At 32.4% G+C, this 19,109-nt stretch overlaps 1 protein-coding gene and 2 long non-coding RNA genes across 3 annotated transcripts in view; 2 read left to right on the plus strand and 1 right to left on the minus strand.

Moving 5' to 3' along the window:
• Positions 1–1,033: 1,033 nt before the first annotated feature.
• On the plus strand, positions 1,034–7,241 carry LOC143054259 (uncharacterized). Its single transcript, XR_012971625.1, has 2 exons — positions 1,034–1,157; positions 6,507–7,241. It is a non-coding gene; the product is annotated as an uncharacterized LOC143054259 (long non-coding RNA).
• A 1,726-nt stretch (positions 7,242–8,967) lies between these two features.
• On the plus strand, positions 8,968–12,078 carry LOC143054320 (uncharacterized). Its single transcript, XR_012971643.1, has 2 exons — positions 8,968–9,286; positions 11,265–12,078. It is a non-coding gene; the product is annotated as an uncharacterized LOC143054320 (long non-coding RNA).
• A 5,993-nt stretch (positions 12,079–18,071) lies between these two features.
• The window catches only part of LOC143064858 (heat shock 70 kDa protein 12A-like), a 33,572-nt gene continuing 32,534 nt past the window's right edge, over positions 18,072–19,109 (minus strand). The window contains exon 4 of the mRNA XM_076238049.1: positions 18,072–18,239. Coding sequence (XP_076094164.1) covers positions 18,072–18,239 — 168 coding nt within the window. The remainder of the gene's footprint in view (positions 18,240–19,109) is intronic.

The following is a 19,109-nucleotide window of genomic DNA, read 5'->3' on the forward strand; positions in this document are numbered from 1 at the left end:
AAATGGATAGATTTCTTGTATCTGAAGAACTAAGATTTGAAAACATGTCTTTTGTAAGTTCAAACATAGACTCATAGTATTCGTGATGGTCAAGGTTGTGTAGTGGTGATGTCATCCTTGCTTCCTTTAAATCTGATTTAAGTATCATATTATTTCGTTATTTGAAAATCTTTATTACTTTTAGTATGTAGGAACACTCTGTACACACCGATATCAACTATCATGTTAAGGTTGAATATAGATTATTTTTAAGTTATATAAATTAAAGTAGTAGGACAATTTATAATTTGGTACAATGTAAAAGATTATGAAATGTCTGCAGTAATAACACAGGAACTTGTCTCAGAAAAATAATTCCTATATACCTGAATAAGTTATATAGGAAAGTTTTGCCCGTGAGTAATTATATATGGAAAAACCCGACGAATACTTTGTTATCTTTTCGTGTTGTGTCCGGAAGAGCACATATCTTTTAACAAACAAGATTTTGATATCAGAAATTTAGACGAACAAATCAGTAAGGTAAGGCACTTAGTGCTATTAATTTTCTTTTAATGAGTAGATATCAGATTTAAAAAAGAAACTATTTTAAATGAAATCTTCATGAAGAACTTATATTATCCATCATTTTTTGTTTATTCAAACCTGTATATACGGTTCATGTTATTTAAAAATGGTCCTTTCTAACCTTCATGTCTTATTAATACGCCTTTAGGAGTTAAGGACCTAGTATTTAAAAACATACATAATGTTGATTAAATTCCATCGACCAAAGGACACCATTTGTAGTATTTGTTCCTATTAGCAATTGAAATAAAATGGTGACATATACTTTCGAAACATCGAAATTGGAAGAGTGACAGAGAAAATGACTAATCAATTTGGAATTCTCTTGAAAGGGACTGGCTCATCTTTCGAAGGTCAAAACTGCATTTAAAGAGTTATAGTTACTTAGTCGATTCCAATTGAAGTTGCTGAATTTGATAGCTTTTAAGAAAAATAAATTTTCAATAATATTATTTTTATACGAGCATTCATGTCTTTTTATACAGCTAAACTCAAATATTGGAATAACTTTGTAGTCCAGTGCTTCTACAAGGTAACGATGTAAATGCACTAGAAAAAAAGACTGCAATCTCATCGTACTTACGATGAAGGTAAGTTCATATATAACTTATATATGTTAGCGATAAGTGAAATTATACATTAAGCTTCTGGTATCTATGCATATTTGGTCTCTTAATTATATTTCTAATATTACATGTATACATTCATTTGACATAACATCAAGTTAAATGGGTTTATTTAGTAATTTTAGAAGTTTAAAAAACAGAATTAATAATATGATTTGCCAATGAGACATCTACCCGTCAGACTTACATATAGTGGAGTCTCGATTCATTGCTGTTGGTTGTTTTCTTCGTGCTCACCTTCTGTGTCGGTCGATAATCCAGATCTTGCCCCATTTCAGCACTGAAATGCGCAAGAATATGCCTTGTAAGCATCCATCAAAGTAATGCTGGTTTTTTTCTTGTCAATCCTACAATGCCGCCACAACCTTTGGAATCTTTAATGATAGTTTTTCTGTGGCCATGTCACTCCAGATACCATTAAAGGTTCCAGGCTTTTGTCTGACTGCAAACTCACCTGACAAAAAAGAGGACTTAACCGTTTCTGGTAAATTTAACATATCCAAAACGTAGGCTGGAGTCCACCTAGCATAGTTTGTCCGGTTAGTTATGAAGAAGTATGGCAACATTGCAGACACTGATTTCAAATGTAAAAGCCACAAACCATTCCGTTCAGCTCTTATATTCTGTAAAAATATTTCAACTGCACGAAGAAACATATCCCAAAATGCAAAGGTTGGTGATATACTACAATAATGTGTTCTGAATTCTTCACCTGTTGGGTGACAGCATATAATTGCTGATCAAAAGATTGTACAGCGTATTGTGACCAGCACGATTTGACATATCTAAACATTGTTTCATGGTGGTATATACTGTTGCCATATCGCTAGGTTTGGCGTCAATGACCGGAGCATAGGCTACAAACGTAAATTCATATTTTGATTCAGATAATCTTTTGTAGAAACCGGTCCAAAATGGGACAATTTGTTCATTACTTTCTACAGAAATCGGAATAGGATCAATGCTGCGTCTCGACAGTATTCGAAGGAATACCCAAGACCTGTCAGCAACATCTAGTCTTGAATCAATAAAGCTCGACACAATCTTGTCATAAGCATCTGCATATCGTGGGGGGCCATAACGTTCTTTTGGCTTGTCGTAAGGTAAGCATGCCATAAGTTTGGTATTAGAATCATCCAACGTCAGAGATCTTTCTGGTCCACGTATAACCTTAATGGAACTAATACTTGCGTTGGATGTGTCATTTTGATACTGAAAGACAGCACTAGCCATTGAGTGAAAGGTATTCTTACCATCTACAGTTTCAGCATTAATATCAATATTATCAGCCCCCTCCTGAATAATATGACCACCTTCTTCAAAAGAAGCAATCCCATTAGGTAAATATAATGTGTCTTGGATTCTGCCTATTTCAAAATTTGCTAGACTAGTCAGATATCTGCGTACTTCTGAGTATGATGAACAAAAGCCATGTGAATTTAGATTTTCAATCAGGTTTTTGGAACCAAACTCATGGTGGAATGTAATGCCAAACCAAGATGAAATGGGGTAAAAATGCCTTTATTCAATGAAACAATACATTCGGCTATATATTGCAAGGACTTTACGCATCACATCGACAGGAAGGTCAGAAACATTACCCTCTCCATTGTATGACTTATCATCGATAATCCACAACAAAAACTTTGTTAATAAGCAAGGAGTGTGCTGTGTAGAATAAGACCACGATATTTCTGATGGTGTTGGGTAAGTCTCATTTGATATATCTAAGGACTGCAATTGTCTACGGATTATTGAAGCGGCTGCATGTAAAGTCTGGTCTTTATTTATAGGTCCTATTTCAACTTCAGCTTCAATTTCTGAAAGTTTTAACTCACATTTTAAATGGCTAGCTGCTTGAATGGCTTCGGCAATTGATATAGAACTGCTGAATACTATATTGGATCTTCCCTGCCCTTTCTGTGTCTGAATGACGATAGAATTTCCATAATGCTTTTCTAGCCTTCGTTGAAGTTTGGCTGAAGTATATCTCGTTTTTAATTCGGGAGGTAAGAAGAAACAGTATTTTTTTCTAAAAGAAAAGACATTAAGTATGCCTTTTTGTGAATAAGCAAGTCTTCATTTATGTGACCAACGAAGGATTGAAAAGCCTTGTCATGTACAGAAATGTCCACCTCATCATTAAATTCTTCTTTCTTAGGAATGCTAAGTAAATAATTAGCAATGCAAGCTCTGTGGTAAAGAGCTTTAGATTTAAATTCTTCCGAAAAAAGAAGTGACTTCAACTCTAAATCACGTTTATGGTCTGCTAATTCACTTATTTTTTGTAGTCTTTCATCACTTTCTAAGGTTTTTGTCGCGATTATACGACTTGGGCTTACAGAAAATGCAAGTAGTCCAATCAAACGGCGTGAACATTGATCTGGTCTGAACAGGATGGGAACAACATGGTTGATTCGCATTGGAAGTGTCTTTAAGATTGTTAACATCAGGCATTACAAACTTTTCTAAATTGATTCTACTAGTGTAGGATTTGTAACAAGATTTGTGATAACACAATCTTTCAATATCTACATCTGCAAGTGAACTATATTCATCATGAAGTCGACGAAACACGTCATCTTTTCTTGTATTCACAGCATCTAAAAGTGTTTGCTGTCCTTTCGTAGATAAAGAGGACAGTTTTTCCACTGTTGAAACTTGACATATAATGCAAAGATTCCACTGGTTTGACATACGGCGAATTTTAGCTTGCGAAGCCGTAAACTTCAATGGGCTACTAAAAGTAGACATTTTCCGGATAAACAACTTATCCGCACCAATTCAACTTTTAAATTATAAAAGACCTATTAATTTGTCAAAGTAAAAACACATTTTAATAACCATTTGACTCAAAATTAATCAGTAACAATTAAACACTAATGTTTAATAACCCTATAATACAGAAATATTAATAAAACGACTTTGAAAAGGAACAACTACGAAAAATACTATGACAAAATGTTGATGTGATTCATCCAGTAGGGTACACAAAAGAGCAACTTAAATTCTGGAATGCAAATACTACCGTGCCACCTTCCAATCACACTGTTTAGATCAAGGTGGCACGGTAGTATTTGCATTCCAGAATTTAGGTTGCTCTTTTGTGTACCCTACTTAGGTTAATGTATCTAAACAGTGTGATTGGACAAAAAATACAGTATCAACTGAACATACTTTCCCAAACTGAGGGATGAATCAGGTGTAGAAAAATATGAAATAATTTTACATACAGATGAAAATGAATTTTTGAGAATTTTTTAAAATTTTGTATTCACTGCACCATAAAAGACCTAAAAGTACTAGTGGCCTTAGGTTTTTAAAAATAGCAAAAAAAGTAAACGGTCATGATACATATTCAAATTCATTTCTGAATAGTCAAATGAAAGTACTTCAGTTAACTGTGAATGTAGAATTTTTTGCAGTGTTAGAAAGTGGTGAAAATTCTAAAAAGGCTATCATTATCCCTTATGGGCCAGGAAATACTACCGTGCCACCTCCAGGTAAATCAATCAGAAGTAATAATACTGCGTATCGGTAAGGAATTAAAAATCCGGAAATTCAATGAATTTCATAGCAATGTTTATAAATTGCTAAAAATATAGATATACTCATCCGAATGAGCTCAAGTTGGTCTCATAAGTTTAGAAAATGAAGTTTTATTACTTTTCACATAAAAAACTTTGTAATATATCGATAAATTATGAATTACAAGTTTTGTAACCTCTCCGTTCAAATAAAAAAAAAAGAGTATGCATTTTTCAAAGGGGATAAAAAAGTTAAAAATAAGGTTCAATAGAACAAATTTTCATTTTATAATATACATGTGTAGTTACTCTCTTAATAAAATCCAAAATTAAGAGTTTGTGGATTATAAAAATGAAATCATGTTAAAAAATGATTTTGGAATGCATTTCAAGTTAAAATCGAAAATTCATTTTCTTTTCACTCTCAAAAAAAAAAATTGCACCGTACGAAATGTCTACGACCGTGCAAAAAAGTTAGATTAATGTATTGGCTTTGCAAAAATATAATTTTCAGCCTGCAGGTATGCCGGTCCATTAAACTCGTAAAATAAGCACCTTTTTCGTTATTTGTCACTCCACTAATACGAGGATGTAAACAATTCGTTATCATCGTGAATGTAAACAACAATAAAGATTAGTTCATATATTGCATGTGTACCTATACCGAAAAGATAAACATACTTTATAGTGTATTTGCAAATGATCGCGCGGAATTTTGAAATTGAATTTGTCAACATCAAACTTTTAGCATTATGAAATACAAAAAAAAAAACCCAAAATATTCACAACTTACAATTTACATACATTTTTAAATAATCAGCGTATTGCAGAACCGTTTTTTTTTGTAATGAGAAATTCTGTGAAAAGAACGTATAAATAAATTCAAGGTAAAACTCTTTTTAAAGCATAAACTTATTCGTGTGTTCGATATGAGCGTCACTGATGAGTCTTATGTAGACGAAACGCGCGTCTGGCGTACTAAATTATAATCCTGGTACCTTTGATAACTTTCGAACATTGGATCGGAAAAATTTACAAATATTTTTCCATTTTTCCATTTTTATGGAATTATGTATTGAAGTCTCAATTCATTTTAGTTGTGTTCATATTGATATTTTTTTTTAGTTTTCCCTGGGATGATTTGTGTGTAGTATTAGGTGGATTGATATTTGTCTTTCTTCATTTCAAGTTCTTTGGTCTTGTCTTGTTTTCTTTGGCTTATGGTTTTGATTGCAGCTTTATGTTTTTTTTTTCTACTTAACCAATTTTCATACAAAATAATAATGAAGTCAAATTGAAAATATGCAAATACATCACAAGATGTTCTTGATATAGCACAAAGTAAATGATGTTTGTTAATGAATCATCGGGTGTCTATGATTTCTGCACATTGGTTTTGATCATCAATAAAATTGACCATTATGACATTAAAAAGTACAATGAATTTTTTCAAAATTACTTTTACAGTGACATTTATACAAATAACTTTTTTGATATACTAGTATATGTTTCTGCCAATTAATAAGGATGATTAGAATTGCCATTTGACGAAACGCGCGTCTGGCGTATATACAAATTTAGTCCTGGTATCTATGATGAGTTTATTGATACACCAAGCTTATTAAACTAAAAATAAAGATAATACATTAGATCTGTATTTACCTTCGTCAATGTTTCTACATAGTAATGCTTACAATGGTTTTTACATCTTGACAATTTACTACAAATATAGAAATAGTTAAAAACTTCTTTTATGATACTAACGTGATTAGTTTTTTGCTTTCAGAAATCCAACGAACTTATTGACCATTTAACACAGCATCTGGTTCAACAGGTGTCAAATGGACACGTTTACTCTGTTTGTTATTATTGTAGTGATAGGTGTACATATTTTTCTAATATTTCTCATTATTTGGTGCATATGTTATAAAGATTGCACAAAGTCATGTGCCTTTCCAAAATGTAGAAAACTACAAGAGAAGATGAAATAGACAGGACTTCTGAAATCGATGACAACGAGCAGGAGATAAACCTATCAGAACCATCGGAACAAAGTTCTGCGCAAAGGGAAGCACCGCGTGTCAATGTTTATTTTACTAACAGATGGGTATCATCTCTAGCCAATAGGATTCAGAATTATGTGCACAGACGCAGTATTGATGATCAAGAAAGGACACCTACCGTAGTAGTTACCGACATTGTTGACACAGAAGACGATGCTTTACCTTGTTACAACAATGCATTATCTCTCGCAATTCATTCAATGAAATCTTTGGATTCTCCACCGTCTTATTAAGAAATCTTCGTAAAACTTTAACAAACTAAACTTTAATATATGAAGTAATGTGATGATCAAACTAATGTTAAACTGTAATTATGTTTGTTTGTTTTTTCGATGCTTGTTATGTTTATGTTTTTCTGAAACTTTGTTTATGATAAAGGATTAATACAAATGCGAATAATTTGTTTCAACTCTTGTTTATAGAAGCAGTTAAATCTACATTAAAGTACAGCAAAAGACTTTTAAATGTTTTCTCTTGAAAAACTCGAATCACGTAGTTTTGATAGTTTTTGCCATACACTTGATGGTCTGAAATGAATTTAATCATGACTCATATATATTATTTATAAGGACAGAAAGACAGTTGTCTTGTGACGAACTTATGCATTTTGTTTGAAAGATACATACACGGTGAAAATAGTGTCCTTTCCAATCCCCCATTTTCTACATTTGAAAATGCCTGTACCAAGTCAGGAATATGACAGTTGTGGTCCATTCGTTTGATGTGTTTATCATTTGATTTTGTCATTTGATTAGGGACTTCCCGTTTTAAATTTTCCATTGAGTTTAGTAATTTTTTGATTTTACTGTTTTCCATACATTCCGTTATTTAATATTTGTTTTCTAATAAACCAGTATGCCTACAATTAGAATTATTAAAAGCTACTTTCTGTGTTCAACAATTCCCAAAAATTAATGTAATTAAAAACACAATGGCATTTTTTTTTATTATACCCATTGCTTAGGAAGTTACTAGAAATTTGAAAAAAAAGATCAAGCAATGTGTGAAAATATGTTGATTTAGCAAGATCACGATTTTAAATAAGAAACTTTCAACAAACAAAGAATTTAAAGTGATCTGCTCTCCTATAATGAGACCAAAGAACAAAAGTAAGTCAAATTTGACAATCAAACAAACAATATACAATCAAGAAAAACCAAAGAATGACAACGATTGACATCACAGTAGATCATAATGACAATAAAATTGAGAATGGAAATGGGGAATGTGTCAAAGAGACAACAAGCCGACCATAGAACTAACAACAGCAGAAGGTTACCAATGGGTCTTCAGTGCAGCGAGAAACTCCCGCACCCGGAGTCGTCTTTCAGCTGGCCCCTTAACAAATATCTATTCTAGTTCAGTAATAATGGACGTCATACTAAACTCTAAATTATAACAAGAAACTAAAATTAAAAATCATACAAGACTAACAAAGGCCAGAGGCTCCTAACTTGGGACAGGCGCAAAAAATGCGGTGGGGTTAAAGACAAGTCTATATTAAGTAAAGAATGAATAACACTGAAACCCAAAGGTAATATAATCAATTCTAGTACCATAGAAGCTTAGAAAGGATACCAGAAGAAATTAAAGTTCTTCATTTAGAGAATTGTTTTTGTTTTGTTTTTTGATAGATGTTAACATTGAATTCATGTGTGTAGTCCTCGTCATATAAGTCTGATAATGACACAACAAATTGACCATTCTATAATAACTTTGTTCTGAAATTATTTATATACTTATTTAATGCAGGGTTGATTTGTAGAAATGGTATAAATGGAAATTTTCAAAATTCAGTTTTCTCCCAAAAATTAATTTCTTATCCTATTCTGGGAGTGAAAGTATACGCACGCACTCAAATATCTAAACATAGAAGAACCGAGGTCTTAACTTTTTGATTGCACCTGTTCATATAATTTGGTCGGCCTTGTGACTAATTTCTTCCTTAACGAAATAACGTCAAGTCAGTCTTTTCACCTTAGTAGCAAAATAACAACTTCACCAAACTTATTCGATATTCAAGAGCTTGCAGCTCCTACTCAGACTTTGTAAAACGTCACCAGTGTCTAAGCAAAACGTTGATGAATCAAGGGTAGGTCAAAGAACGTGTCGTCGTATTATCTATATGGTGACTGATATGGTTGTGTCGATTTCAGCCTTTTTTCCTGTAACTCTGCTTTCATTATTTGAAGTATGAAGGATCACGCTCTACACACCAATATTAACTCTCCTGTCAACGTTCAATATAGAATATTTTAAAGTTCTATGAATAAAAGCAGGACAATTTATAATTTCGTTTTACTTTAAAGTGAAATTAAGTTTATGAAATGTCTGCAGTAATAATGTGGAAAAACCCTTGTGATATGTTTAGACTGGGAGATAAGTCGAATGTAAACACTGACGACGAATACTTTGTTATCTTTTCGTGTTGTGTCCGGAAGAGCACATATCTTTTAACAAACAAGATTTTGATATCAGAAATTCAGACGAACAAATCAGTAAGGTAAGGCATTTAGATCTTTCATTTTTCCTTCAATTAATAGATATCAGATTGAAAAAAGAAACTATTTTAAAATGAAATGTTCCCGAACTTATATAATCAATTATTTGTTTGTTTATTTAATCATTTCTATACGGTTCATGTTATTTAAAGATGGTCTTTTCTAACCTTCATGTCTTATCAATACGTCTTCAGGAGTTAAGTATTTAAAAAACATACATAATGTTGATAATGAAATTCCATTGACCAAAGGAGAACATTTGAAGTATTTTTTTAGATTAGCATTTGAAATAAGATTGACGCATACTCTCGAAACATCGAAATTGGAAGACTGGCAGGGAAAATTACTCATCAATTTTGGATTTTCTTAAAAGAGACTGGCTCGTCTATCTATGGTCAAAACTGGCATTTTCAAGACAAAGGATAGTAATTGCTCAGTGGTATCTAACCCAACTTACACAATTCAAAAACTTTTCTGAAAATACATTTTCTATCATATCGTTTTTACACGAGCTTGTATATCTTTTTATTCAGCTAAAATCAAATATTTAAATAACTTTGTAGTCCAGTGCTTATACAAGGTAACGGTGTAAATGCACTAGAAAGAAGACTGCTATCTCATCGTACTTACGATGAAGGTCAGTTCATATATAACATATACATTACCTATACTGAAAAGTTAAATATATATACAGTTGGTCTGTTTGCAAATATAGGAATGCAAGTCTAGTGGAATTTTTAAATACAATTTGTTAACTTCAACCTATATCATTATGATAATAGACTGTGAATATTACAAAATTGAAAAAAGACAAGAATAGAAAAATAGAGAAATGCAAAACAATAATAAATTTGCCAGACAAGTAATGATAGAGTTAGGTTCTTCACTTTGGTTAAGGTACTGTGTAAACGAGAAGAATATGTAGTATGATTTGCCAATGAGGCATCTACCCGTCAGACAAATACGAGGATGTATTTACAATTCGTTATCAACGTGAACGTAAACAACGATGAAGGTTTGTTCGTATATTACATGTGTACATATACTGAAAAGTTATATATATCTTTGGTCTATTTGAAAATGATCGCGCGGAATTTTGAAATTGAATTTGTCAACATTAAACTTTTAGCATTATAAAATACCAGAGCGAAATGTGTGTTCAAATCAAATAGAACTTAAGACAAAAATGCCACTGATTCACTCAAATGAAAGATGAAATTGTAAGAATTTGTGTGTTCGAACATTGGGTCGGTAAAATTCTACAAATATTGTTCCATTTAAAAAATGTTATGGTATTTTGTATTGAAGGTCTCATGTTTTGTTTTGGTCGGGTTCATATCGATCAATTTTTAGTTTTCCGTGTAATTATTTGTGTAGTAATTGGAGAATTATAATTAGTCTTTTTCATTTTCATTTTTTCATGGTCTTGTCTTTTTCTTTTTCTTTGGCTTATGGTTTTGACTGTAGTTATGTGATACTTTCTTCTTATTCAACTTACATACGACTGGTTTTAATTGCAGCTTTGTGCTATCTCCTACTTTTAAAAAATACAAAAATAAGCCAAAGTTGACAATATGCGGATACATGTCAAGTTGTTCTCGGTATAAAACTATGGCAACTATGTTTTTTTTTATAAATCCTCGGGTGTCTATTATTTGTGCAGATTGGTTCACTATGACATTAAAAAGTACAAAACGTTTTCACACATTGCATTTACAGTAACATTTTACACATATCGTTTAATATACTAGTGTATATGTTTCTGCAAATTATAAAGAATGCCTACAATTGCCATTTGATTTACCAAGCTGATGAAACAAAATATAAAGAAAAAGTAGTAGATCTTGGTTTACCTTCGTGAATGTCTCTGACTAGTAACACTAAAATGTTTTTTTTTTCTATATCATGAAAATTGATTAGAAATATATAAATGGTTAAGACTTTATTTTATTTTCTAACATTTTATTGTTTTGCTTTCAGAAATCCAACTAACTCATGGACCATATAAAACAGCGTCTGGTTCAACAGATATCAAATGGATGATTTTATGCTATTTGTTATTATTGTAGCGATAGGTTTACATATTTTTCTGACATTTCTTCTTATTGGGTACATATGTTATAAAGATTGCACATGTACCTTTCCCAAATGTAGAAAACCTTCAAGAGAAAATGAAATTGAAAGGACTTCTGAAATCGATGACACAGAGCAGGAGAGACACTTATCAGAATCATCGGAACAAAGTTCTACGCAGAGGGAAGCACCACATGTAAATGTTTATTTTACTAACAGATGGGTATCATCTCTAGCCAATAGGATTCAGAATTATGTACGCAGACACGGTACTGATGATCAAGAAAGGACACCTACAATAATTGTAACTGGCATTGTTGACACGGAGGACGAAGATGACGATTCCTTACCTTGTTACAACGAGGCATTATCTCTCGAAATTCATTCAATGAAATCTTTGGATTCTCCACCGTCTTATGAAGAAATCTTTTTAAAACTTCAGCAAACTAAACTTTAAAATTTGAAGTAATATCGCGTTGTTTTTTTCCAGCAAGAACATTGTCTTTTTTCTTAAAATTTATGATGTGATAAAGGATCTGACTCTAAATGTACATATGCGATTAACTTATCTCGTTTAACCGCTATATTCTATTAACAAAATGAAGCAGTTAAATTTAAATTAAAAAATAAGCAGATAGACTTAAAAAAAAATCGTTTTGAAAATCATGCAGAATTGTTAGTTTTTGCAGTTTATTTTTCTATTAAAATTTTAAGGCCTTGACATATTCATTTGTATGTGTTAAAAGTAAAATCATAAAAACACTGAAATCCGTGAAAAATTTAAAAAGGAATCTAATCAAATGGCAAAATCATAGCTAAAACACACCAAACGAATCGATAACAACTGTCATATTCCTGATTTGGTACATGCATTTTCTTATGTAGAAAATGGTGGATTGAAACTGGTTTTAAAGCTAGATAACCTCTCACTTGTATGACAGTCGAATCAACTTCCATTATATTGACAACGATGTGTGAACAAAACAAATAGACATAATCATAAAAAATGAAAAAAATAAAAAGGCAGTCAACATTGTGTTATTATCATAATCAATATAAACAAACACATATGTCAATAGACATTTACCATGGCATATTAACACAATGACGGGACTGTATAAGGAAAGTACCACGTCATATGAAAAAAGGAACACAAGAAGGCATAGAGACAAAGCATATTATCAAAAAGGATAGATAACAATACAAAATTTGTAGGACAATAACAAAATGACGGGATGTATAAGTACAGAGCCAGAAAGGTTCCCGACACCCGTAGGAACACTTATTGTTCCACGTCTAGAATATATAAAGCTGTTGTAAACTGATAGTGATAAGCAAGTGAACTCGTTCAGGATGGTGCCAATAAGTTTCAGTGGGCTTTCGGAAGCAAAATTTTGGCAGTGAGTGGGTATGCCCCATGGCAAGATGAAAATGAAACATGTCCCGACATTGTTCGCTAACTTATATTTGGGGTTCTCTTCTGTGTTCCCATATAGTTTAGCTTGTGTCTTCTTTTAATGTGCCATAGAGACCGGTTCCTGAATTGTGGAGCTCAGGTTCGGAGCTCAGGTGTTCTCTTTGAATTTTGATAAGCTGCAAATGTAAACCAAAGCTTTCTTTGGGGAATATTAAAAAGAAGATGTGGTATGATTGCCAATGAGACAACTATCCACAAAAGACCAAAATGACACAGACATTAACAACTATAGGTCACGTACGGCCTTTAACAATGAGCAAAGCCCATACCGCATAGTCAGCTATAATAGGCCCCGATAAGACAATGTTAAACAATTCAAACGAGAAAACTAACGGCCTTATTTATGAAAAAAAAAAAAATGAACGAAAAATAAATATGTAACACATCAACAAACGACAACCACTGAATTACAGGCTCCTGACTTGGGACAGGCACATACGTAAATAATGTGGCGGGGTTAAACATGTTAGCGGGATCCCAACCCTCCCCCTAACCTGGGACAGTGGTATAACAATACAACAAAAGAACGAACTATAACAATCAGTTGAAAAAGGCTTAACTCATCAGATGGACAAAAATACAAGTAGAATGTTTGCTGCGTATCGGGGCTCATTTTCCGTACGATATCTCTATTCAAAAGCAATTGACGTAGAGGGTTGGAGCTGTCATTGCCTACCAGTGAAGCACATGCTTGCCAAAAATAATAGTTCGGCGGTTTGTACGTTCATCTTGTCTGCGCGAAAAAATCATACTGTGGTCATATCATTCCAAATTCTTTGTTTATTATATATATCTCTGAATATAAAAGTAGAAACTATTATAATATTATTCGAGAAAGGGGTTGATCGCACTTAAGACATACATAAAAGTAGAAACTATTATAATATTATTCGAGAAAGGGGTTGATCGCACTTAAGACATACATTAAACAAAAGCAAGAAATCTGGTTGATCGCACATGAGGCATATATTAAAATAAAGCAAAAAATTGGTTGATTGCACATGAGGCATATATATTAAATGAAAACTGTTTCGTATCTTTGATTAATTCCAAATACGTGAGAAAATGTAGGTCTTATTTATAAGAAAACATATTTTCAGAGGTTTACCATTATTTCGTGTATCATTGCGTATGAATCTATACTATTCTTTGCATTTTTATTTCCACGACTGACATAAGGATGACACTGTTTTCCTTATCATAGCATTTTCATTTTTGTTATAAAACTGAAATATTTCATCTCAAAGTCTTAGACAAAATATCAAATTCAAATGAGAGGAATACATCAAACTTTTTTTTAACTTTATAAGCGTTATATTACATGCGTAAATAGTGATAAAAGGTATCAGGATTATAATATAATACGCCAGACGCGCGTTTCGTCTACATAAGACTCAACAGTGACGCTAAATGATTTTTAAAAATTGTGAAAAGGTGTACTGACTACATCAATTTATTTGTTATTAAAACTGGTATCCTACGGGATAACATGATCTAAATGACTCATTTCCGGATCATAAATACGAAGTCTTTGGTCATGGTCATCTGATAGTCTGTTTCCTGTTTTTGGCAGAAATTCAATTTTCAACGTTGTGATAATAACACCAGTGTCTTCATCTACAAAGGTTCCAATCATTTCAGTACCTGCTATTTCAAAATCAATATACCCATTGATTCTTTCTGGCCAATGCTCATTAATTGGTGGTACTTTAAAAACACAATGCTCTCTACATCCAGGATCCGTCACATACTCTGGTTGCTCATTGTCAGATATGTATAAAGATAGAGTCAATGGGTTTTTTCGTAGATACTGAACCTCTGGTGATAAGAACGTCCCACCTACACGTATTCGTTTTGTATCACCCACATTAACCACAGTGTCGATCTTGTAGCTGATTCTAAAAACATCACGACACCAGTATTGTGTGTCGTACCATTCCTTCTTTTCTAGTGGCATACCTGGCCTAAACGGTATGGAAAGTCGTATTCCGTAAGTAAAATTGCATATGCGTGAAGTCACAATTTTAGGCGTGTGACCATAAATAACAGCACCCTTAAGAACTGATAATATTCCTTCGTAAGGCGCAAACACATCTTTATCTGGAAAAGCTTGTTTTACTGCAGTTAGCAATAATTCGCAATCGGCGTACCCTCCTACTAACATAATTGCCCTGACCTTTTTACATCTATCATGTTTTAGAACTTCATTTACGTCTGCAATAAGTTTGGAAAGTGAATTTTTAAACAAATCACGAAAAACGTTTGCATCAATACACAGTTTATCTCTCTTTAAATGAAGTTTTCCTGCATAAAGTGAATCGCTAACAATATCTTCAAATTTGCTTTTACAAGTTTTCTCGCTCATTTCTAACAAAATAGCTGATATTCTGCTCTTAACCGCTATATCGTGTAGTTTGAAAGCCTTTTTCCTTTCTTCAAATGATCGCATCATGTCCATATAATCAATTGGATTTTTCTTCTTGAAAGTCACAAAACACGGACCAGAGAATAAACGGACCAACATCGACCTATACGCCATATTGACTGAATTTCCACCGTAATCACCACCACGTACTCTATGGATTATATCCAAGCAATCATTTGGTAGGACCTCCTGTGCAGATATATCAACGGTTCCTCCTGAAATTAGGTATTTAAACGAAAAATTTAATTTTATTTGCTTAACACATTATGTGAATGTACAGTTGAGTGTTTGGAAGCACGTGATTGTTCGTTGTATGTAAAATGCAATAATAATGTTGTTGATATTCTTGATTTTGTTTGCACATACAGGTTGTTGTTTTGTTGTATATGATTGAAGAGGAATTATAAATATATGCTGAGAAAAATAAGTCTATCCCTCTGAAACACCCAATTAAAAAAAAAGAAGATAGTTTGATGTTGTGTTCTTATTTTTTTTTAGTGAAGTGTTTTGTGAACTGATGTTTGTCTGTATGTTCTGAAGTTTTTTGTTTGTTTTAAAGACTGTTGTAGGTATTTTTTTCCTTGTTCCTATTTTTTGCCATAATATTGTCCTTTCGTCTTCAGGAGTGAATCCTGTTTTGATGAAAAAAGTGGTGCCGCCCTGGGAAATTAATAAAAGAAGACAATATCTGTATAATTTCCCTGAATTTCACCTTTAAAATACAAATTGTTTTGTCTTTTAGGGACCACGCACCGAGTGCACCCCTGTCTTAATCCGCGCCATGTCTACTAGATTATTTATTGGTTCATGTCAATTGATATCAACGACTATTTGCTGTAACACAAAATATATTTTCCATTTGTACAACGATTGAACCGATAGCATGTAAAAAATTATAACAAAAATACCGAACTCCAAGGAAAATTCATAGAGGTGAAGACTATAGAAATCGACAAAATCAAATAATATCAATCAACGGAACCTTGTTTTAAAGCTACTTAAAGAACAGTAACTATTCTTAATAGTTTCGTTATATTTGCAAAATTGGTTGAGCGTTATGATGATAACAAACCATGGAAATTTTTATACTGATAAGTCGAAAAAAAACCGACATCGCATTGAAAAAAGAAGAAAACGATTTGAAAAGCCAAACAACACAGACACTACAGACTGAGCATCATGAAACCTGTCAAAAACTAGGCTCAAGAAAGATAAACAGATCTTGCTCCGCCGTCCCGATGTGTCATCCTTCGTGTTTTTCATGCCAGTATAAATTCACTAGATTGCATTGGCAGAAAAAGGATGTGATTGTGGTAACGACAATTTTAATATTAACCGTCGTGATATGTTAAACAGATATTCCATGAAAGAGGGGTGAAAGATACCAGAGGGACAGTCATAACAGTTATCCAACTAGAAGTAGCGTCTGGAAAATCTACGAAGGAATACGCTTTACACTGGGAACCGATGGCTCAATATCATCCTTGTAATTAGCAACCATCTTACAAAAATATCATACTAGAAAATGCAAGCTCTTGAACATTGTATCAACTAGGGTTATATACTCCAAATTCAGGTGTTGTTGTTTATTTGCAACATACTTTTGAAAAATAAAAAAAACTGAAATTCTTAAATAACCTCTTTGATCTCTTTGGTTGTTCAGTTTTGTTCTTAACCAAGTGTGTTTTACAATACAATTTTAGATGTAGGTCAAGATACAAGGCTGAATTAAATAAATCTGTTGTATCCTTTATTTCAATTTCGAATAGATCGATAAGCTAAGCAAGGATACAAATTCAGACTCATGTTTTGATGAAACTAATAATTGTTGTCATTAAAAAATAGGGATATACAAGAGGTTTAAATTGAATTTCAGAGTATCTGCACCATGTCAATAGTATATTATCGAAAATATATGGTTTCTTAAGATAAAAGTAGTCAGAGATATCTTACTATGATATCTAAACAAGTACAATCCATACTAATTGTAGTAGTTTTATATTCCTTTTCATCCTTCGATGATTTTATATAAACTCATCAAAGAAAATAGGCTGATAGATTATCAATCATCACCATAGCTACCCTTAAACACCACTATTACAATATCCTGTGCTAATGTTTTCCTTGCAACCTTTTTTTTAAAGGCATGTGATTCATCCAAGTTAAACTGACTCCAACTTTACTACTTATAACCCCTTAATTTTTTGAAAACAGAACTCTATCAGGAAAATCATAGAACACAGAAGCTTGATAGTAACTGTTTTAAAACTTTTTAAAATGTTTTTCTTGTTTTCATCTAATATTGTTTTCTCGGAAGATATTCCGTAATTATAGTATTGCTAACAATATGAAGAATAAGACATTGACTGTGTTTGACTACCGACCTTGGTTTGACGGAACTTTACCTTTCAAATACTTGTCGACTAAACAAACACGATCATAACACAGATGATAAACGTGCCGAAGGCAAATGGGACATAATGTAATCGTGAATAAGGCTGCTGCATTAAAAATTAAGTATAGAACAGGCTATTATTTGAACATTGAATTATATTTAATCGTACAATTTGCATAATTTCTTGTGCTTGAACTTTTTAAAAATTCCATGTTTATTTGGTATTATAATGTTTTGAGCGGTTCATAACACTTCCCATATAATGTATTTTATGTAGATAGTGTTGTACGCGGCACAGCACATTTATTGAAAATGTACTATCTTCTTTGTAATAGAAAGTGTTGTGCACAGCACAGAACATTAAAGTAAAAAAATAATATTAAAAGAAATACAAATTCCATGAAAAAAAGGAGAACATTATTTACCTCCAGCATCAACGACTAATAACTTTGTTCCAGGTTGAAAAGTTTTAAGAATGATTCGACGTTGTGCTGTTTCACACTTATCTACCTGAAGAAACCGAGCACAGACAGAGGCTGCCTCTGGTTCAAACACAAGTGTAAACTGGTTCCCAGGAATACCTGCCTATTTTGAGAATAGAAACAGTGTTAGATAAACAACAGAAGACATCCATGTATATGATGTTGAAATAAATAAGAGAGATTTTTTTTTCTTTTCAACTAAATCTTTAATATATACACTTTTCTAATAATTTGATCATAGCCCTAATTGCTGTTGCAATGTATTTTTTAATTCATGAACATGTGTAGATGTGTGTGCGTGATGAAATTCGTATGATTTGAAATCTAAATCCGCCTCTGATGTTAGCTCATCGCATATACTCGTCCGTGCAAAAGCTTGTTTGATTATTTACATTGATTGAACAATATATATACTGTTATTGGGTTTAAATTGATGTTGGTGTTTTTAAATTTAAAGATATGTAACCAACTACAGTGTCATAACAAATGCCAAACTGGTAGGATGTATCTTAATAACAATTATATTGATTGATTAATGTACTGCTAGCTAAACAATCAGAAATGCCAAAATTTGCAAAATTGCCAATATGACTGAGCTTCTGAGGATACAATCGTTATATCGTCCTTTTACTCTTTCTCTGAGGAGATTTTAACAAGGGGAAGAACTCTTTAAGATATATCTATATATTATTTCAAAATCTTGTTTATTTTGAACATGTGCGTTTGATTTTGTTATTTATGCAAGAGTCAACATTTTCAATGTAGTTCACATTAGATTTTATTTATTCACCTTTGGTGGATTATATTTTATGAAATTATGAACGATGTTTACAATAAAGTTAATTTCAGGAATATCAATCTCCACCTCTTTTGAAACCACTGACTCGAGCTTTGTAATAAAACAACATATACAAATTTAGGTTTTGTTAAAAGAGCAAAACATTTCATAAAAGTGTAAACAATGATCTATTTA

Source organism: Mytilus galloprovincialis, chromosome 1 (assembly GCF_965363235.1).
Source record: "Mytilus galloprovincialis chromosome 1, xbMytGall1.hap1.1, whole genome shotgun sequence".
In the NCBI taxonomy this organism is placed as follows: Eukaryota; Metazoa; Mollusca; class Bivalvia; order Mytilida; family Mytilidae; genus Mytilus; species Mytilus galloprovincialis.